Consider the following 22,884-nt stretch of genomic DNA (forward strand, 5'->3'; position numbering starts at 1 on the left):
GATAAAAGACGTGAACACTGATTAGCTTTTCCAAAAGGTTGCGTCGAAAATATTTTGCAGAGATCTATTTTATTAAAAGGTCACGGAAGTTGTGATAGCTCTAACTTCGTGTGTCCTTACCTTCAGCCAAGCTTGGTCTTCCTCATTCAGAAGGGAATGAGCTTCTCGTATTAACAGTCTGAAAATAATAGGATAAAGAATTCTCTGACATAGGCAAAGATGAATTCTTAACTGAACACCATAAAGCTTCAGACGGGCCTCGTAAAGGTTTTTAAAATAGAACTTAAGAGCTCTACAGGACATAATACTCTTTCTAGTTCATTTCCAACCATATCGATAAGTTTGGAATAACGAACGATATGGTCAAGGCCGAGAAGGCAGCTCGTGTTTGGCTAGAAAACCAAGATGTAGAACATGTAGCCGTTTCGGATGAAAATCCGATGTTCTTGCTGAAGGCATGAATCTCACTGACTCTTTTAGCTGGTAAAGCATATCAGGAAAAGAGTCTTAAAGGTGAGATCTTTCAGGGAGGCTGATTGAAGTGGTTCGAACCTGTCTAACATAAGGAATCTTAGAACCACGTCTAAATTCCAACCAGGTGTAACCAAACGACGCTCCTTCGTGGTCTCAAAAGACTTAAGGAGGTCCTGTAGATCTTTATTGTTAAAAAGATCTAAGCCTCTGTGACGGAAGACTGATGCCAACATGCTTCTGTAACCCTTGAAAGTGGGAGCTGAAAGAGATCGCTCTTTTCTCAGATATAAGAGGAAGTTAGCTATTTGAGTTACAGAGGTACTGGTCGAGGATACGGATACTGACTTGCACCAGTTTAGGAAGATTCCCCACTTCGATTGGTAGACTCTAAGGGTGGATGTTCTCCTTGCTCTAACAATCGCTCTGGTTGCCTCCTTCGAAAAACCTCTAGTTCTCGAGAGTCTTTCGATACTCTGAAGGCAGTGAGACGAAGAGCGTGGAGGCCTTGGAGTACCTTCTTACGCGTGGCAGACGTAGCAGGTCCACCCTTAGGGGAAGAGTTCTGGGAACGTCTACTAGCCATCGAAGTACCTCGGTAAGTTATTCTCTCGCGGGCCAGAGGGAAGCAACTAGTGTCAACTTTGTCCCAACGTGAGAGGCGAACTTCTGCAGTACCTTGTTGACAATCTAGAACGGAGGGAATGCATATAGATCTAGATGAGACTAATCTAGTAGAAAGGCATCTAAAAGAACCACTGCTGGGTCCGGGATAGGTGAGCAAAGTATTGAGAGCCTCTTGGACATCGAGGTTGCGAAGAGATCTATGGTTGGCTGGCCCCAGGTGACCCAAAGTCTCTTGCATACATCTCTGTGGAGGGTCCAATATGTTGGAATTATTGTCCCTTCCTACTGAGACAAACTGCTAAGACATTCAAGTTGCCTTGGAAGAAATTTGTTACTAGTGAAAAGTCTAGACCTGTTGAACAGGAGAGGAGGTCACTAGCGAACTCGCACCATGTCAGAGAGTAGGTCCCTCCTTGCTAGGAGATGAACATCAAAGCAGGGAGTTGTCCGTGTTGACCTCCATTACTTTGTCTTGAAGGAGAGACCTGAAGCATTTCCAGGTCAGACGTACTGCCAGAAGCTTCTTGCAGTTAAAATGCATTGTCCTTTGACGCGAGTTCCATAATCCCGAGCATTCCCTACCGCCTAAGGTCGCACCCCAGCCTACGTCCGATGCGTCTGAGAAGAGAACGTGGTTGGGAGTCTGAACAGTCAGGGGAAGACCCTATCAAAGGTTGATAAAGTCCTTTCCTCAGGTTAGACCAGACTTATCTTCCGGAAACCGGGATCGAGACCGCTTCTAGCGTCTTGTCCTTTTCCAGTGAAGAGCTAGATGAAACCGAAGAGGACGGAGGTGTAGTCTTCCAAGTGACACCAATTGCACCACGGATGACAGTGTCCTAACCAGACTCATCCACAGCCTGACAGGGCCGTATTCCTTCTTCAGCATCTTCTGGATGGATAGCAGGGCTGGGGATTGATCTTCTTGTTCAGCCATGTCCTCATCAGAGGGTTCCTCATCTGAAACTGATGAGGAAACGGCAACGGAGTGGGCAACGTCTGACTCGCTGAATCCGGTCGCACTGGTGGATGCGTGACGGAGCCGGACACAAGATCATGGTACTGCTGCACAGTCTGTGAACTGTCAACCATGGGGAAGCGAGGAAGTACAGCGACAACCCGAAACTGTCTAGACTGTCTGGGAAGTACAGACAACCCCTTATCGGGTTGCTGAGGTTGCCGCACTGCGTCACAACAAGTCACCTCTGCTGGTTGTTGAACGTCTTCCCAGTGACACACTGAACGTCCAAAACCACCTCCGAGAGTAGCATAACATCAACGTGCGACTGGCAACCCACACTGGGTCGCACCGGTGGAGGAACCATCTCAACTGGCGGACGTGAGTAGGATACCTCAGCGTCAACAGGGCGTACAACCAACCGGTAGGAAGGTCGTTGGCAAGAAGGGTCTTCTCCGTAAAAAATCCTCTTTCAAGGACTAAGCTTGGACTGCATGTCTTGCAACAAAGCCCAAGGTCTATGGGAGCAGGTGTGGCAACAGACGGGGTTAGCGACTGAAGCGGAACCATTTACCCTCCCTGGAAGCATGTTATGCTTAAATAAGAGTCCATAGGAGGCTAAGCAGCTTAAGGCTCCTCTCCAAATGACAGAGTCCTCAAGGGAATATCAGAAGGAGGGAGAACAGCACTTTCTCATCTACAGGAACCATATCCGAGAAAAGTTAGGTTCTCTCAGTGAGGGTTTCACTGGTGCAAAAGCAGCAGACCAGAAGGCAACGTTATGAAACTGCTTGACAGTCTGTGAACTGTCAAAAACTGAACTGTCAACCACAACAGGAGCGTGAGGACATACAGCACTGGTGTATAAGTAGCAGACCAGAAGGCAACGTCATGTAACTGTTTGACAGTCTGTGAGTTGGCAACAACCAAAGTTGTGTGGGGAAGCCTCAACTCCTGACTGACTAGTTTGCTGCGGGCGAGTGGCGGTAACCACAGTGTGTTGCGGAGGCTGACACACCGTGTCAAAACACGGCAGCTTGGGGTAGCTCACGCACGGCAACGGAGTGCTCTGTGTGTGGGAGTCATCATACATCTGGCAGGGTTGACTGTGCATGGGTGGAGGAGCTCTCACAACAAGAGTGTGAGAGCAGGAAGCCATGCCGGGCGCACAACCGTGGGAGGTGTAGGCCCACGGGTGCATCGTCAACCTTCTCCGCAGTCGGAGTGTGGGAGCTGGCAACAACAAAAGCAGAGTGCTGGTGCGTGGGAGGGGCTGCGGTGGGTTGAGGAGCATGCGGTATGGTATGCGGAGCATGCTGTAAGGTATGCGGCTCATGCTGCATGGTATGCGGAGCATGCTGTAAGGTATGCAGAGCATGCTGCATGGGCTGCGGAGAATGCCGCATAGTGCTGGAACCCGGCAGCTCTACAGAACCTTCCCACTGCTGATGCGGTAGCTCACGCATGTTAGCAGATGGTACAGCAAGAACATGCGTCTGGCAGGGTGGACTGCGCATCGGTGGTGGAGCTCTCACAGGTGGAGTGTGGGAGCAGGCAGCCGCAGTATCTGCTGAGCGCACAACCTCGGCGGGTTGTAGGTTAACAGGTGCATTGTCAACCTTCCAGCACGATACTCCTGCATGAAGGAGCAAGCTGAGACTGTATAGTCTGCAGCATGGACCACTAGGGTCTATGAAAGACAACAACAAACGGAGCTACTGTCCGTTGTGACTGAGGGTCTAAAACAGCTGGTGCGGCAACAGACGGAGTTACTGCCTGTTGCGGTACCACCTTGCCTCTCTTGGGAGGTGTGCAGTTGTCGTACTGCAGCGAGTCCGAACTGACCCAGTGGCTACACCTAGGCCGTTGGACTTGCGCGGAAGGGACCGACTTGCACTTAAAAGCTGCAAGATTTGGTCCATGGTTTCTGCGAGAAACCTCTTCCGCAGACGAGGAATAAATGGGCTCTCTCGTCTTCGTGTGGGTGGGGTGATCACGTCGGCAACGTGTGTAGATACACCCGAAACCACGGAGGGAAACGTTTGTTCGTCGATCAAGGCCTGTGGAACCCATAAGTCCTTCGACATTACTTCTCCCCTGGGCTTGGGAGCTTGTAAGAGGTATCGGACAAGGTGAACAACTGGCAAGAACAAACGAACCCTCGAACGCAACACTGTAACACTTTGCGCATATCACTTTATCACTTTTGATTTTCTGTTTGCACTTATTTCACTGAACTCGAAACTTTAAGTGGTTTGTACCTGAAACACGCAATCCTATCCTTCATTAAAAGGTAGTAATTGCGAAAACAGTTTTACAATGTAACAGAAAAACATAATGAAAGACAAAGAATTCAGTGGCTGGAAAAGAGACTAAACACTAGATCAAATAAACTACGTTTAAAATCTCTCACCGCATAAAGCCTGGGAACAAGAATAAAACTCTAGAAACGTTTTACCTTCTTCCCCTATAGCGACTAGGGAGAAGAGTAAAAAACGAGAACAACGTTACCCGCTTGAACGAAACGTTTATCCTCCTCTCTCCCCCTCCGTCTCTATCTCTCTCTCTCTCTCTCTTGACTTAGAACCTGAGAGATGAGCCCAATTATATATCGTTAAAACATATTATTTGTTAAAGGAAAAAACTGAAAGGTTTCCCAAATAAAAAGTTCCTTTATTAGAATTAAAACCATTTAAGCTAAGAAAGAATGAACGAAACGCTAGAATCGGTTTACTCTTACTGCAACGTGAAACCGTGAAATACTCTCTCTCTATCGTAACGATAGAGCGCAAGTTGAACGTTCTGAACGTCAACAACTGCGGAGACTAAACTAAACGTTAGTTCAACTTTGAAAACAGTACGAGACTATCAAAGAAATTCTTTCAAAAACATTAAAATTAAAATAGCATAAATTCTTAACAGGGAAAACGATATGACGGGCTCAATGTTAATTAACTTCGGTTCCAAGTAAGGACCGCCTACTATTAGGAAAGGTCGCATATAAACAAACATAAAAATTAATTTTTATAAGTTTATAATAAATGGAAAGTTAATCGAAGAGGCCTATAAATGGCGGAGAGATATAAAATAAATCTATAACTTTGTTAAGCAAAATTACCAAAAACCTAAACACACTTCCGTCTAAGGGAAGGGTGGGTCATTAAAAGTGAAAGAGAGTCTATACTCTCTTCGACACCAACACTTCCGTCTAAGGGAAGGGTCGGCCATTTAAAAGTGAAAGAGAGTCCATACTCTCTTCGTCACCATAATAAAATCTATCCAAAACGAGTTCAAGTTTTGAAATGAAGATAAAACCCCTGCATAGCGAAAGCTCAAAACTGGAATAGTGTATTTCACCAAAAAGTTGTGAAAACAAATCCAGTTAGGGACGGCGTATTAGTAGGTCTTGCCGGTGGCACGACAGAGGAAAAATTGAGTTCTTGTTGACAAGAAGTACTTGAGTACCTACTCACAGATGGCGCTGTTGTGTACACCCCCACCTGTATAGCGATCGCTGGCGTATCCCGACCGTAGATTTCTGTCGGGCAACAGAGTTGACAGCCACATGATCATCGGGTAAGATTAATATTGAAAAATAACAATTATAATTATGTAACTATGTAATTATGTAATTTAAAAATGAATGAACACTAAAGAAAGAACGAAAACCCCGAAAGGAATCGTTCTACAAGCTGAAAAAAACAACTACAATTAGATTCATAAACTAATTGAGACAAACGTACGGCGTAGCAACCCCCCCACACGGAAAGGAAACTACAAGGGCGTAGTAACACGTAGTAAAAGGGTGAACGACCTCAAGAGAGAGAGAGAAACACCGGAGTCAAACTCGATCGCCACCCATAAAATTACGCCGTGGAGGCCTAACTGCCGAGGACACCACGTAGAAATCGTACACTACACACACAAATCTGAAAAGGAAACTTACTGATTTCTATACTCAAATATATATACAAACATGAAAACATGTTTACATATATATTGAGTAAAAGAAAAGTAAGTGATTAAGTAAAGACAAAACAAACAATGGCTGCCAGAGAGGACCAAGACAGAGACGTCTGTCACAGTCCGAGCCAAAATTGAAAGTGAGCATTCATCTGTGTATGAAGGGGGGGGGAGGGGTAGCTAGCTACCACTCCCCTACCCCCTCCCCCCCCCCCCCCCCCCGCTAACCAGCGCGGGGGTAATACACCCTTGTTAAATTCTAATGGCTTGCCATTTCAGCTGCGCTAAAAGGTAAACCCTCTGTAAATAGCGTGGTTTGTATTTCGGTTACGGAACAATTATCATTTTTACAGAGTCAAGCTGGCAAGGTCATTCTGCTCAGGCCAGCTACTGTGTGCCCTACATGATGAAAATTATGAGCGTTACAGCAATAGCTGTAACCATGTCTTCTCCATTTACTACACACTCGAGAAATGGTACCGTAATATTAGGTGTGTATTCATGAATGTTAATTCTTTACAATACTTACAATGCTTATGTTTATGATACAGCATATGCAATACTTTACGCTCTCTAAAAATCAAAATTTTGAACTAGACTTGGCTGACTAAGTACAGTATTCTGTTACGTGGCATGTCAAGAACTAGAAGTAGAACTTGTAATACTGCAGTGCCGTCTTCCTTAAAAGCATGCCACTCAATAACTGATCCTTGATTTTGTTACCATTATTCATCCCAGTTTCAACTACAATCAAAGACTTAACATGCACATCCCAAGAATAACTGCTTCTCAAGTCAAAAACCTTTAATATTTATAAAGGTAGTTCAGGGATTGCTTAACCTGATAAATGAGCCTAATTACCTTAAAACTACAACCAACTACAAGCTAAGCACATGCACTATAACTTAATGTTAGTACCTCTCGTTTACTTCCATCCGAGGATTTCTTAGAGGTCATATTGCACGTCTCTGAAAAGGGAACACTCATGAATCATGCACTTTATGAACCTTGTACTATAATTCTTTGCTGAGTTCAGCTCTGTTGTTAGTAAAATTTTAAAGCTCACTATAACTAAATTTGATTTTAAAACATGCTACAAAATACACTTCATTTACCAATACTGTATTCAGATATCACAAACTCTATTCCACATCACTAAATTTATGAGACCATTCAGAAAACCAACTGCTACCATTCATAATTCCTGAAAAAAGAGATGTAAAAGGCTTTGGGATACCTCTTAAGCTGTTACTGATCACAAGAGCATCTATGTAGGAGGATATTATGACCAAAGTTTCCAAAACATTCACACTTGCGAGCAAAGCAATTAAAAGCTAATGTTATAAATTTATGAGTTAAACTACCAACAGCAGCATTAGGAGGCAATCAGTTATCATTTAGTAAAATATGACTTAAAAGTTCTTTAATAATTTAAAATATTCTAAGCCAATAAAGTTTGAAAATAGAGCACCTGGCTAAATAGTACCTACTGATGTACAGCAGCAGGTTGAGCTGAAAGTTACCAAACCTAAGCAAGTAAAACATGTACAGTACAGGGAGACAAAAACCCTGATGATCATTATGCTTTAACCATCAAAGCTACAGATTTACTGAACTTCAACAACACATTTTTCTGTCCCTCTCTGTAACATCTTCCACCTTCCCTCTGATGCCCAGTAGACCAGATAGAAGGCATAACTGAGTAAACACATAACCGGTCACTCCAAAACCTTCAAATAATCATTGTTGGCATACCGTACGCACTGGCCTTTTTCTGCTCCGACGTAGTTTCAAGATTTAAATGGGTAATCAGGCACAGAAGTAGAATTTGAATAAGATACAGGGTAGATCTCTATCTGGTCTTCAAATTATGTATAGAGGGCAAAAGCATTTTGAAAAAAATTGGCAAAAGTAGTTAAGCTTTTACAAATTAAGCCAAGTAATTGGTAGCAAACTATTAAGGAAATGAGTGGTTGCTTTGTTGCTTTAGATAATAAAAACTCCTGCCAGATGTACAATGCCCTTTGCCTGTCACAACTTTTTAGGCTCTGGCTTTTAGAGCAGTGAGTTAGGATTAATAACAGTTCCCAATTTTAGCCAGGTTTTTTATTTTAAAACTGTTCAAATTCAATAGTTTAATGATACTATCCTTCTTTTATCTAGTTATTATTGTTGAAGGTCAGTAAATCAGTAGCTTTCATGGTTAATGCATTATGACTACCAGGAAAGTTTCATGTGAGTAATGTCAAACTCCTTTTATTTTAAGCTTCATTTTTTCTGGAAATTACAACCTACATACATGAAACAGAAGTTAATATACAGTAATGTCTATTGGTAACGACATGGCTTTTAAGACTTAACCTTAAATATACAGTACCGTAGTGCACAACTTACTCGAAACTGCTAACGACTCAATCTATGGAGATGACGCGTGGAAATATTGATATAAAAAGTTGGATTACACACTCGGTTAAATAAATGCACAGTGTTACAAGAACTCTTGACTTTTGACAGGCCTTCTAAAAATACAATTGCAAATCAAGTCTTAGGAGACAATTCTTAGAACACAATAAGCTGTTAATGACAAAACCGAGAGGAAATCCCGACTTGATATACATGCATAAATATTCTATAATAATTAATTAGGCTTGTTCCTGTCATAATACCAATGGACTTATAATAAACATCCTAATATGAATAACATACTGTACCTGTATCTGCTCAATATAATTCTAAGTGAATGAAACCTTTAGAGTACAGTATACTGCTGACAATGCAAAAAAAGGTGGAGCACATATTTTTATCCACTTCAGCCACTTAGTTGACAGGACCCACAAGAAATATTGCCTTTCATTTAGGCCTAGAGAATAATTCCAGATTCACAAGTAGAAAAAAAATAATTCCATCTGAAAATATAATGGTTGTGTATGCAGTACCAGTGCATTTTTGTAACAGCTACACTTGCTTCGTGTGTGAACAGAATTTGTTTAATACCTCTGAGTCTGGCTCTTCCATATTGATATGTTTACTCTATTCAAATTGTGATCCTAATCGGGTCCCTGAATAAGTCACATGGAAGAGAATACCAAAGAAATCACCATTGCGAAATGAGCAACTGAGTGCTAATCCATTGTGCTTGCAGGCTCTTGGTGATGGGTTATAAATATTTTCAAAGATTCATCTACATATGGATGGACTTGATTCTAGATAGCATCTTGAACAGCCAGAAAAACTGAATTCAATTTCACCCAACAGTATTCAAATCTGTACAGGCTTCTCACTGATACTGTAATTCCCCTTTCGATTAAGCTCCTATGAGTGAGTACTGCTCCTGTCAAGCTGGAAGTGAACTAATTCGAGTCCATCGCCCCAGGGGAAGCGTGAAATATTGTCAAAAATGATATTTTGATTATAAAATAAATTTTTGAATATACTTACCTGGTGAATATATAATAGCTGACGTCTCGGACGGCTCGACAGAAACCCAAAAACTCGCGAGCGATCGCCGTGAAGGTTGCGGGTGTGCCCACCAGCGCCGACTATCGGCCAGATACCGCATATACTTGTAAACAGCTCCAGTTCTTCTCATTCCGCTGGGTCTCTATCGGGGAGGAAGGGAGGGCCTTTAATTTATATATTCACCGGGTAAGTATATTCAAAAATTTATTTTATAATCAAAATATCATTTTTAAATATTAAACTTAGCCGGTGAATATATAATAGCTGATTCACACCCATGGTGGTGGGTAGAGACCAGTATTAATACAATAAAGGTGTATATGCTTAGAGTTTTTGACAATTATATCATAACAAAACCCAATTAAATATAGGTACCTGGTAAGGAAGCTGACTCTGACGATTACTCTGCCTTATTAGTCCGCTTTCCTCACGAAGCCCAGCCATCCTCTCAGGATGCTGAAAGACTCCCAGGAGCTGTTATATCCAGGGCGACCACCCATACAACAGGACCTCATCAAAACCCTTAATCTGGGCGCTCTCAAGAAACGACATTTGACCACCCGCCAAATCAAAAAGGATGCGAAAGACTTCTCAGCCTTCCGTACAACCCAAGACAAGATTAAAAACATTTCAAGAGAAGATTAAAAGGATATTGGGATTAAGGGAATGTAGTGGTAGAACCCTCACCCACTACTGCACTCGCTGCAACGAATGGACCCAGTGTGTAGCAGTCCTCATAGAGTCTGGACGTCTTTTAAGTAAAATGAAGCGAACACCGACTTGCTCCTCCAAAATGTCGCGTCCATAATACTTCGCAGAGATCTGTTTTGCTTAAAAGCCACGGAAGTTGCTATAGCTCTTACTTCGTGCATCTTGACCTTAAGTAAACAACGATCTTTTTCACTTAAGTGAGAATGAGCCTCTCGGATTAAAAATCTAATAAAATACGATAAAGCATTTTTAGACATAGGCAATGAGGGCTTCTTAACGGAGCACTATAAGGCCTCAGATCCACCTCGTAAAGATCTGGTACGAGCTAAATAAAACTTAAGAGCTCTAACTGGGCACAGTACTCTTTCAACCTCGTTGCCTACGATCTCTGATAGGCAAGGTATATCAAAAGATTTAGGCCAAGGACGAGAAGGCAGTTCATTTTTGGCCAAGAAACCACGCTGAAGCAAACATGTGGCTTTATCTGTGGAGAAGCCAATGTTTTTACTAAAGGCATGGATCTCACTGACCCTTTTAGCCGAAGCCAAGCACACCAAAAAAAGCGTCTTGAGGGTGAGATCCTTCAGGGAGGCTGAATGTAATGGCTCAAACCTGTCGGACATTAGGAACCTTAGGACCACGTCTAAGTTCCACCCAGGAGTTGCCAAACGATGCTCCTTAGAGGTCTTGAAGGACTTAAGGAGATCTTGGAGATCTTTATTATTGGACAGATCTAAGCCTCTATGTCTGAACACAGAAGCCAACATGCTCCTGTAACCCTTAATAGTGGGAGCAGAGAGGGAGCGAACATTTCTCAGATGCAGGAGAAAGTCTGCAATTTGGGCTACAGAGGTACTGGAAGAGGAAATGAATGATGACTTGCACCAGTCTCTAAAGACCTCCCACTTCGACTGGTAGACCTTGATGGTAGATGCTCTCCTAGCTCTCGCAATCGCTCTGGCTGCCTCCTTCGAAAATCCTCGAGCTCTTGAGAGTCTTTCGATAGTCTGAAGGCAGTCAGACGAAGCGCGGGGAGGCTTTGATGAAGACTCCTTACGAGGGGCTGCCGCAAGAGATCCATCCTTAAAGGCAGACTCCTTGGAACGTCTACCAGCCATTGAAGTACCTCTGTGAACCACTCTCTCGCGGGCCAGAGGGGAGCAACCAACGTCAACCTTGTCCCTTCGTGAGAGGCGAACTTCTGCAGTACCTTGTTGATGATCTTGAACGGCGGGAATGCGTACGCGTCCAGGTGAGACCAGTCCAGCAGAAAAGCATCTATGTGGGCCGCCTCTGGATCTGGGACTGGAGAGCAATAGGTCGGGAGCCTTTTGGTCAACGAGGTGGCAAAGAGGTCTATGGTGGGTTGGCCCCAAGTCATCCAAAGACTCTTGCACACGTCCTTGTGGAGGGTCCATTCTGTGGGGATCACCTGACCTCTCCGACTGAGACAGTCCGCCAAGACGTTCAAGTCCCCCTGGATGAATCTTGTCAACAGTGAGATGCCTCGATTTTTTGACCAGATGAGGAGGTCCCTTGCGATGACGAACAGTGTGTGGGAGTGAGTGCCACCTTGCTTGGAGATGTACGCCAAGGCTGTGGTGTTGTCTGAATTGACTTCTACCACTTTGTTTCGTAGAAGACTCTCGAAACTCGTCAAGGCCAAGTGAACAGCCAACAGCTCCTTGCAGTTGATGTGCAGGCTCCTCTGATCCGACGTCCAAAGACCCGAACATTCCAGACCGTCCAGAGTCGCTCCCCAACCCAAATCCGACGCGTCTGAGAACAACATGTGGTTTGGGTTCTTGACCGCCAGGGACAGACCCTCTCGCAGACTTATGTTGCTGTCCCACCAGTTCAGGCACGTTTTTACTGGCTCGGAGATCGGGATTGACACAGCTTCCAAAGTCTTGCCCTTGTTCCAATGGGAGTCTAGATGGAACTGGAGAGGGCGAAGGTGAAGTCTCCCTAGTGAGATAAATTGTTCCAGGGATGACAGAGTCCCTAGGAGGCTCATCCAACTTCTCACTGAGCAACGGTCTTTTTTTATCATGAGGCGGACTTTGAGCAGGGCTTGCTCTATCCTGGTGGCAGACGGAAAAGCCCGAAAAACTAGACTGCGAATCTCCATCCCCAAATAGAGAATCGTCTGGGAGGGATTCAGTTGAGACTTTTCTAAGTTCACCAACAGTCCCAACTCCTTTGCAAGAGCCAACGTCCATTGAAGGTCCTGCAGACAGCGATGACGGGACGACGCTCTGAGAAGCCAGTCGTCCAGGTACAGGGAGGCTCGAATTCCCGATAAATGAAGGAATTTTGCCACATTCCTCATGAGCCTCGTAAACACGAGAGGAGCAGGGCTGAGGCCGAAGCACAGTGCTCGGAACTGGTACACCACATTCCTGTAAACAAACCTCAGATACGGTTGAGAATCCGGGTGTATAGGAATGTGGAAGTACGCATCCTGCAGGTCGAGAGAGACCATCCAGTCTCCCTCTCTGACCGCTGCTAGGACGGACTTCGTGGTCTCCATCGTAAAATGTTATTTTCCTTAGTAAAATAAATTTTTGAATATACTTACCCGATGATCATATAGCTGCATCCCTGCTGCCCGACAGAAAAAATCTACGGGAGGAATACGCCAGCGATCGCTATACAGGTGGGGGTGTACATCAACAGCGCCATCTGTCAAGTAGGTACTCAAGTACTCGATGTCAACAACGAACCAATTTTCTCCTCTGTCCCACTGGTTCTCTATTGGGGAGGAAGGGTGGGTCCTTTAATTTATGATCATCGGGTAAGTATATTCAAAAATTTATTTTACTAAGGAAAATAACATTTTTCAATATCAAACTTACCCGATGATCATATAGCTGATTCACACCCAGGGGGGTGGGTAGAGACCAGCATAACAAGTTGACCTTATGAGCTAAGTATTACGTATTTCATTTTAGCAGTTATTCAAAATAACAAGCATAAAATAAATAAGTACCTGGTAAGGAAGACGACTTGAACAATTACTCTGCCTTTTTAAGTACGTCTTCCTTACTGAGCCTCGCGATCCTCATAGGATGCTGAGCGACTCCTAGGAGCTGAAGTATGAAGGGTTGCAACCCATACTAAAGGTCCTCATCAAAACCTCTAATCTAGGCGCTTCTCAAGAAATGATTTTGACCACCCGCCAAATCAAGTAGGATGCGAAAGGCTTCTTAGCCTTCCGGACAACCCAAAAATATTTCAAGAGAAAGATTAAAAAGGTTCTGGAATTAGGGAATTGTAGTGGTGGAGCCCCCACCACTACTGCACTCGTTGCTACGAATGGTCCCAGAGTGTAGCAGTTCTCGTAAAGAGACTGGACATTCGTAAGATAAAAGACGCGAACACTGATTTGCTTTTCCAATAGGTTGCGTCGAATCTATTTTGCAGAGATCTATTTTGTTTAAAGGTCACGGAAGTTGTGACAGCTCTAACTTCGTGTGTCCTTACCTTCAGCCAAGCTTGGTCTTCCTCATTCAGAAGGGAATGAGCTTCTCGTATTAACAGTCTGATAAAAATAGGATAAAGAATTCTCTGACATAGGCAAAGATGAATTCTTAACTGAACACCATAAAGCTTCAGACGGGCCTCGTAAAGGTTTTAAATAGAACTTAAGAGCTCTTACAGGACATAATACTCTTTCTAGTTCATTTCCAACCATACTATAAGTTTGGAATATCGAACGATATTGGTCAAGGCCGAGAAGGCAGCTCGTGTTTGGCTAGAAAACCAAGATGTAGAACATGTAGCCGTTTCGGATGAGAATCCGATGTTCTTGCTGAAGGCATGAATCTCACTGACTCTTTTAGCTGTGGATAAGCATATCAGGAAAAGAGTCTTAAAGGTGAGATCTTTCAGGGAGGCTGATTGAAGTGGTTCGAACCTGTCTAACATAAGGAATCTTAGAACCACGTCTAAATTCCAACCAGGTGTAACCAAACGACGCTCCTTCGTGGTCTCAAAAGACTTAAGGAGGTCCTGTAGATCTTTATTGTTGGAAAGATCTAAGCCTCTGTGACGGAAGACTGATGCCAACATGCTTCTGTAACCCTTGATAGTGGGAGCTGAAAGAGATCGCTCTTTCCTCAGATATAAGAGGAAGTCAGCTATTTGAGTTACAGAGGTACTGGTCGAGGATACGGATACTGACTTGCACCAGTTTCGGAAGATTTCCCACTTCGATTGGTAGACTCTAAGGGTGGATGTTCTCCTTGCTCTAGCAATCGCTCTGGTTGCCTCCTTCGAAAAACCTCTAGTTCTCGAGAGTCTTTCGATACTCTGAAGGCAGTGAGACGAAGAGCGTGGAGGCCTTGGAGTACCTTCTTTACGCGTGGCAGACGTAGCAGGTCCACCCTTAGGGGAAGAGTTCTGGGAATGTCTACTAGCCATCGAAGTACCTCGGTAAGTTATTCTCTCGCGGGCCAGAGGGAAGCAACTAGTGTCAACTTTGTCCCTTCGTGAGAGGCGAACTTCTGCAGTACCTTGTTGACAATCTAGAACGGAGGGAATGCATATAGATCTAGATGAGACCAATCTAGTCGAAAGGCATCTAAAAGAACTACTGCTGGGTCCGGGATAGGTGAGCAAAGTATTGAGAGCCTCTTGGACATCGAGGTTGCGAAGAGATCTATGGTTGGCTGGCCCCAGGTGACCCAAAGTCTCTTGCATACATCCTTGTGGAGGGTCCAATATGTTGGAATTATTGTCCCTTCCTACTGCGACAATCTGCTAAGACATTCAAGTTGCCTTGGAAGAAACTTGTTACTAGTGAAAAGGCTAGACCTGTTGAACAGGAGAGGAGGACACTTGCAAACTCGTACCATGTCAGAGAGTAGGTCCCTCCTTGCTAGGAGATGTACATCAAAGCAGGGAGTTGTCCTTTTCACCTCCACTACTTTGCCTTGAAGGAGAGACCTGAAGCTTTTCCAGGTCAGACGTACTGCCAGAAGCTTCTTGCAGTTGAAATGCATTGTCCTTTGACTCGAGTTCCATAATCCCGAGCATTCCCTACCGCCTAAGGTCGCACCCCAGCCTACGTCCGATGCGTCTGAGAAGAGAACGTGGTTGGGAGTCTGAACAGTCAGGGGAAGACCCTATCAAAGGTTGATAAAGTCCTTTCATCAAGTCAGACCAGACTTATCTTCCGGAAACCGGGATCGAGACCGCTTCTAGCGTCTTGTCCTTTTCCAGTGAAGAGCTAGATGAAACCGAAGAGGACGGAGGTGTAGTCTTCCAAGTGACACCAATTGAACCACGGATGACAGTGTCCTAACCAGACTCATCCACAGCCTGACAGGGCCGTGTTCCTTCTTCAGCATCTTCTGGATGGATAGCAGGGCTGGGGGTTGATCGTCTTGTTCAGCCATGTCCTCATCAGAGGGTTCCTCATCCGAAACTGATGAGGAAACGGCAACGGAGTGGGCAACGTCTGACTCGCTGAATCCGGTCGCACTGGTGGATGCGTGACGGAGCCGGACACAAGATCATGGTACTGCTGCACAGTCTGTGAACTGTCAACCATGGGGAAGCGAGGAAGTACAGCGACAACCCGAAACTGTCTAGACTGTCTGGGTTGTGCAGACAACCCCTTATCGGGTTGCTGAGGTTGCCGCACTGCGTCACAAAAAGTCACCTCTGCTGGTTGTTGAACGTCTTCCCAGTGACACACTGAACGTCCACAACCACCTCTGAGAGTCGCTTAACGTCAACGTGCGACTGGCAACCCACACTGGGTCGCACCGGTGGAGGAACCATCTCAACTGGCGGACGTGAGTAGGATACCTCAGCGTCAACAGGGCGTACAACCAACCGGTAGGAAGGTTGTTGGCAAGAAGGTTCTTCTCCGTAAAAAATTCTCTATCAAGGACTAAGCTTGGACTGCATGTCTTGCAACAAAGCCCAAGGTCTATGGGAGCAGGTGTGGCAACAGACGGGGTTAGCGACTGAAGCGGAACCATTTACCCTCCCTGGAAGCATGTTATGCTTTAATTAAAGTCCATAGGAGGCTAAGCAGCTTAAGGCTCCTCTCCAAATGACAGAGTCCTCAAGGGAATATCAGAAGGAGGGAGAACAGCACTTTCTCATCTACAGGAACCATGTCCGAGAAAAGCTAGGTTATCTCAGTGAGGGTTTCACTGGTGCATAAGCAGCAGACCAGAAGGCAACGTTATGAAACTGCTTGACAGTCTGTGAACTGTCAAAAACTGAACTGTCAACCCCAACAGGTGCGTGAGGACATACAGCACTGGTGTATTAGTAGCACACCAGAAGGCAACGTCATGTAACTGGTTGACAGTCTGTGAGTTGGCAACAACCAAAGCTGTGTGGGGAAGCCTCAACTCCTGACTGACTAGTTTGCTGCGGGCGAGTGGCGGTAACCACAGTGTGTTGCGGAGGCTGACACACTGTGTCAAAACACGGCAGCTTGTGGTAGCTCACGCACGGCAACGGAGTGCTCCGTGTGTCTGTGGGAGTCAGCATGCATCTGGCAGGGTCGACTGCGCATGGGTGGAGGAGCTCTCACAACAAGAGTGTGGGAGCAGGCAGCCATGCCGGGCGCACAACCGTGGCAGGCTGTAGGCCCACGGGTGCATCGTCAACCTTCTCCGCAGTCTGATTGTGGGAGCTGGCAACAACAAAAGCGGAGTGCTGGTGCGTGGGAGGGACTGCCGTGGGTTGCGGAGCATGCCGCATTGCGGCAAAACACGGCAGCTTGACAGCACCTTCCCACTGCTGATGCGGTAGCTCACGCATGTTAACGGAGGGTGCAGCATGAACATGCGTCTGGCAGGATCGACTGCGCATCGGTGGAGCTCTCACAGGTGGAGTGTGGGAGCAGGCAGCCGCAGTATCTGCTGAGCGCACAACCGTGGCAGGTTGTAGGTTAACAGGTGCAGTGTCAACCTTCTCAGCACGATACTCCTGCATGAAGGAAGCAAGCTGAGACTGCATATCTGCAGCATGGACCACTAGGGTCTATAAAAGACGGCAACAAACGGAGCTACTGTCCGTTGTGACTGAGGGTCTAAAACAGTTGGTGCGGCAACAGACGGAGTTACTGCCTGTTGCGGTACCACCTTGCCTCTCTCGGAAGGTGTGCAGTCGTCGGATGACTGCAGCGAGTCCGGACTGACCCAGTGGCTACACCTAGGCCGTTGGACTTGCGCGGAAGGGACCGACTTGCACTTAAAAAAACTGCAAGATTTGGTCCATGGTTTCTGCGAGAAACCTCTTCCGCAGACGAGGAATAAATGGGCTCTCTCGTCTTCGTGTGGGTGGGGTGATCACGTCGGCAACGTGTGTAGATACACCCGAAACCACGGAGCGAAACGTCTGTTCGTCGATCAAGGCCTGTGGAACCCATAAGTCCTTCGACATTACTTCTCCCCTGGGCTTGGGAGCTTGTAAGAGGTATCGGACTAGGTGAACCACTGGCACGAACAGACGAACCCTCGAACGCAACACTGTAACACTTTGCGCATATCACTTTATCACTTTTGATTTTCTGTTAGCACTTATTTCACTGAAATCGAAACTTTAACTGATTTCTATCTGAAACACGCAATTCTATCCTTCATTAAAAGGTAGTAATTGCGAAAACAGTATGACAATGCAACAGAAAAACATAATTAAAGATAAAGAATTCAGTGGCTGGAAAAGAGACTAAACACTAGATCAAATAAACTACGTTTAAAATCTCTCACCGCATAAAGCCTGGGAACAAGAATAAAACTCTAGAAACGTTTTACCTTCTTCCCCTACAGCGACTAGGGAGAAGAGTAAAAAACGAGAACAACGTTACCCGCTTGAACGAAACGTTTATTCTCCTCTCTCTCCCTCCGTCTCTATCTCTCTCTCTCTTCTCTCTTGACTTAGAACCTGAGAGAAGAGCCCAATTACATATCGTTAAAACATATTATTTGATAAAGGAAAAAACTGAAAGGTTTCCCAAATAAAAAGTTCCTTTATTTAGAATTTAAACCATTTAAGCTAAGAAAGAATGAACGAAACGCTAGAATCGGTTTACTCTTACTGCAACGTGAAACCGTGAAGTACTCTCTCTCTATCGTAACGATAGAGCGCATGTTGAACGTTCTGAACGTCAACAACTGCGGAGACTAAACTAAACGTTAGTTCATCTTTGAAAACAGTACGAGACTATCAAAGAAATTCTTTCATAAAACATTAAAATTAAAAAAGTATTAAATTCTTAAAAGGTAAATACGATATGACGGGCTCAATGTTAATTAACTTCGGTTCCAAGTAAGGACCGCCTACTATTAGGAAAGGTCGCATATAAACAAACATAAAAATTAATTTTTATAAGTTTATAATAAATGGAAAGTTAATCGAAGAGGCCTATAAAGGCGGAGAGATATAAAATAAATAGATCTATAACTTGTTAAGCAAAATTACCAAAAACCTAAACACACTTCCGTCTAAGGGAAGGGTCGGCCATTTAAAAGTGAAAGAGAGTCCATACTCTCTTCGTCACCAACACTTCCGTCTAAGGGAAGGGTCGGCCATTTAAAAGTGAAAGAGAGTCCATACTCTCTTCATCACCATAATTAAATCTATCCAAAACGAGTTCAAGTTTTGAAATGAAGATAAAACCCTGCATAGCGAAAGCTCAAAACTGGAATAGTGTACTTCACCAAATCGTTGTGAAAACAAATCCAGTTAGGGACGGCGTATTTAGTAGGTCTTGCGTGTGGCACGACAGAGGGAAAATTGGTTCGTTGTTGACATCGAGTACTTGAGTACCTACTTGACAGATGGCGCTGTTGATGTACACCCCCACCTGTATAGCGATCGCTGGCGTATTCCTCCCGTAGATTTTTTCTGTCGGGCAGCAGGGATGCAGCTATATGATCATCGGGTAAGTTTGATATTGAAAATTTTGTTTTTACAACAAAAACGTTGAGCGCACTGACATCCAGCACTGGCCTCCAACCTCCTGTATGCTTTGGGACTAGGAAGAGACGGTTGTAAAATCCCGGTGATTGAAGGTCCGAGACTTTCACCACCGCTCCCTTCTCTAGCAACTGAGACACCTGCTGATGTAGAGCTTGTCTCCTTGACTCCTCTCGATACCTGGGAGAGAGGTCTAAAGGAACTGTTACTAGAGGAGGTCTGCGTACAAAAGGTATTTTGTACCCCTCCTTGAGCAACAACACAGACTCTCGGTCTGCACCCCTCTTCTCCCAGGTCTGCCAGAAGTTGTTCAGTCTGGCCCCTACCGCTGTCTGAGGACGTGGGCAGTCAGACTCTGCCACGGGAGGACTTGGATCCTCTCCTCTTGCCTCTTTTACTGTCGGCACGAGCGCCTCCCCTACTGGGGGCTCTGCCACGAAAGGGCGGGATAAACCTCGTCGCTGGGGTATCGATCTTGGGTCTTACGACATAAGACGATGAAGGAGCACCCTTACGAGCAGACGTAGCCATCAGGTTGTGGGTATCCTTCTGCACCAGCGAAGCCGCAATATCCTTGATCAACTGCTGAGGAAACAAGTCAGATGACAACGGGGCAAAGAGGAGCTCCGACCTTTGACAGGGAGTTACTCCTGCCGAAAGGAACGAGCAAAGAGTCTCCCTCTTCTTCAGGACTCCAGCCGTAAAGGTAGCGGCGAGCTCATTGGAGCCATCACGGATGGCTTTGTCCATGCAGGACATAATAAGCACGGAAACATCCTGGTCGGCCGACGAGATCTTCCTGCTTAAGGCTCCTAGCGACCAATCTAAGAAGTTAAAAACTTCGAAGGCCCTGTAAACCCCTTTAAGGAGATGGTCAAGGTCCGAGGAGGACCAATAAACTTTAGAGCGTCTCATGGCCAGGCGACGAGGAGAGTCTACTAGGCTTGAGAAGTCTCCCTGGGCAGAGGCAGGAACTCCCAAGCCGAGAACTTCTCCCGTGTCATACCAGACGCTCGCTCTAGAAGCCAGTTTAAAAGGAGGGAAAGCAAAGGCTGTCTTCCCCCAAACTCCTCCTGGTGATCAACCAGTCGCCTTGCAAACGTAAAGCCCTCTTAGAAGAGCGAGAGAGCACTAGCTTAGTAAACGAAGGCTTCGAAGCAGCTACGCCTAGCGCAAACTCTGACGGAGGCGAACGAGGAGCAGAAGGTACAAAATGGTCTGGAAAAAGCTCCTTAAAAATCATGATTTTCTTAAAGTCCATAGAGGGCTGAGCAGCTTTAGGCTCTTCTCCGTCTGACAAACTGCCCAAAGGAATATCAGTAGGCGGTGGATCAGCAACTTCCTCATCTGAAGGAACCTCGTCCGACAATTGTCGAGTCTCATGAAAAGGAGAGACCTGCCGCGGCGGCAATGCTTGACAGGCAATGTCCACAAGCAAAGGAGCAGCAGTAGCAGTCGAGGAAGCGACGTCATGCCGCTGCTGAAAGGACTGAAAACCTTGTGACTGACCAACAACAACAACAGGAGTTGATGGACGCTCGACGTCACGTGGGAACTGCATTGACTGCCTAGACTGAGCAGTCAAAACAACCTTCGACTGCGGTGCTTGACGCTCAACGTCAAGTCGAGGCAACTGAGCTGGTTGGCGAACGTCCTGAACGTCAACACGAGACTGCGGCAGCGGCTGAATGTCAACACGAGACTGCGGCAGCGGCTGAAAGTCAACACGGGACTGCAGCGAGGGAGGATCCATGTCACGTGACTGACGTGACAAACTACCGACATCACGTTTCAAAGTGCTAACGTCAAAAGGACGAGTAAAAGCTCGTTTGGGCGGCTGACGGCCAGACTCTCGATCAGCGTAACGGCGAAGCAAAAGCGAAGGATCATCGTGAACCTGCTCATCGTTATACTCCTCCATAAGGGAGGCAAGCTTAGTCTGCATATCCTGCAGGACAACCCATTTAGGATCAACGGGAGTCGGGACGGGCCGAGACGACGGTAACGTCTGTGTCGGCAAAACATTGCCTTTACCGAGACTCTCGGAGCCCGTGTTACGCTTACCTTTAATAGGCGAACAGTCTTCCGACGACTGCAAAGGGTCAGAGCTGTCCCAATGGCTACAGCCAGGACGCTGGACCTGTCCTGAAGGGACTGAATTTCGCTTCAAGGGTCTAGAAACCTTGCTCCAAGGTTTCTTTTGCGAAAAGCCTTCGGATGACGAGGAGAACACAGCCTCGCTCGTCTTATGGTAAGGGCGATCTTGAAGAGAAACGCCCGATACCAAAGAGGGAACGTCTGTACGTTGGTTAAAGCCTCTTGTCCCCTAAGTCCTACGACATTACTTCTCCCTGGTGCAGGGGAGCCTGAAAGAGGTCTCGGACTAGGGGAGCGACAAGCACGAACAGACGAACCCTCGGTCGCAACACTAAAAACACTTTGCGCACTTATCACTTTGTCACTACGATTTTCTGATTTGCCACTCTGACACTTTAATAACTTCACATCTGACATGAGTTGGTTACGGTCCGAAGCTAAGGATTCAACTTTCTCGCCTAAAGCTTGAATCGCAAGAAACATATCCCGCATGGACGGTTCATGAGTGCTAGTAGAGGGTTCAGGAACAACTACTACAGGGGAAGGATTAGGTTCAGGGGCATGGGAGGAGGAAAATTCCAATGACCTAGAGGAGCTTCTCCTCACCCTATCTCTCTCCAGCTTACGAGAATATTTATCAAATTCAAGCCAGTCGAATTCCGACAAGACCACGCACTCATCACACCGATCTCCTAATTGACAGGTTTTACCCCGGCAATTAGAACAAATGGTATGTGGGTCGAGAGAGGCCTTGGGAAGACGTTTGTTACAATCCCTAGCATTACATTTGCGAAATTTAGGTCCAGGGATAGGAGAAGGGTCAGCCATATTGAACAATCAGAGAAAAATCCAAAACAAATCCAAAGTCATCAACAATAAACACTAGCCAAAAAAGGGTTCAAGAGTTTTAATTGAAGAGAAAAACACCCGTCACAGCGAAAGCTCAAAACAACCAAAATAAAGTACTTCACCAAAAATGACGAAAACTCAAGGTCAACAGCGAGCGGAATCAACTTGTCGATAAGACCGACATAGAAGAACTGGAGCTGTTTACAAGTATATGCGGTATCTGGCCGATAGTCGGCGCTGGTGGGCACACCCGCAACCATCACGGCAATCGCTCGCGAGTTTTTGGGTTTCTGTCGAGCCGTCCGAGACGTCAGCTATTATATATTCACCGGCTAAGTTTAATATTTAAAATTGCATAGTGGTTGCATTGTCAGCCAGTTATGCTCTTCCACTTGCAGAAAGCAATCTAACAACATATGCACGGGATAACACATACATTTTTCCTCAATGATAATTTTAGAATATTATTATATCTCTTCTTCTATAAATATTTGCCACTTGTACTAGAAAGGCTGTTCTAGGGAGCAGAATTTGTAGCTGCTTGTTAAATAGAGATACTAAAATCTTGAGTAACTAACAGGGTCTGAAAACTTGAACAAGTCGCCTTTTAGTAGAGGGCAAGAGAAAATACGCTACCTTGCATTGGTAAAGGGCAAAGAAGATTCAAAACTAAATTGCCTGACAATTATTCTTGTAAAATGTTACCCAAGCGGTGAGAAATGTTATTTTTATTAATAAAATAAATTTTTGAATATACTTACCCGATAATCATGTAGCTGTCAACTCCGTTGCCCGACAGA

The 22,884-nt window shown here is 45.4% G+C and overlaps 1 protein-coding gene across 6 annotated transcripts in view; it reads right to left on the minus strand.

Annotated features, from left to right (window-relative positions):
• Positions 1-22,884, minus strand: part of LOC137649953 (inhibitor of nuclear factor kappa-B kinase subunit epsilon-like) — a 127,180-nt gene that overhangs the window by 76,950 nt on the left and 27,346 nt on the right. For 5 of the 6 annotated variants that reach the window (XM_068382924.1, XM_068382928.1, XM_068382923.1 and 2 more), the window contains exon 2: positions 6,938-6,987. The exons of the other annotated variant lie outside the window; for it this stretch is intronic. In XM_068382924.1, the coding sequence (XP_068239025.1) occupies positions 6,938-6,976 (39 nt within the window). In that variant the 5' untranslated portion in view covers positions 6,977-6,987. The remainder of the gene's footprint in view (positions 1-6,937; positions 6,988-22,884) is intronic. 6 annotated transcript variants of the gene reach the window in all.

This window comes from Palaemon carinicauda, chromosome 11 (assembly GCF_036898095.1).
Source record: "Palaemon carinicauda isolate YSFRI2023 chromosome 11, ASM3689809v2, whole genome shotgun sequence".
Classification (NCBI taxonomy): domain Eukaryota; kingdom Metazoa; phylum Arthropoda; class Malacostraca; order Decapoda; family Palaemonidae; genus Palaemon; species Palaemon carinicauda.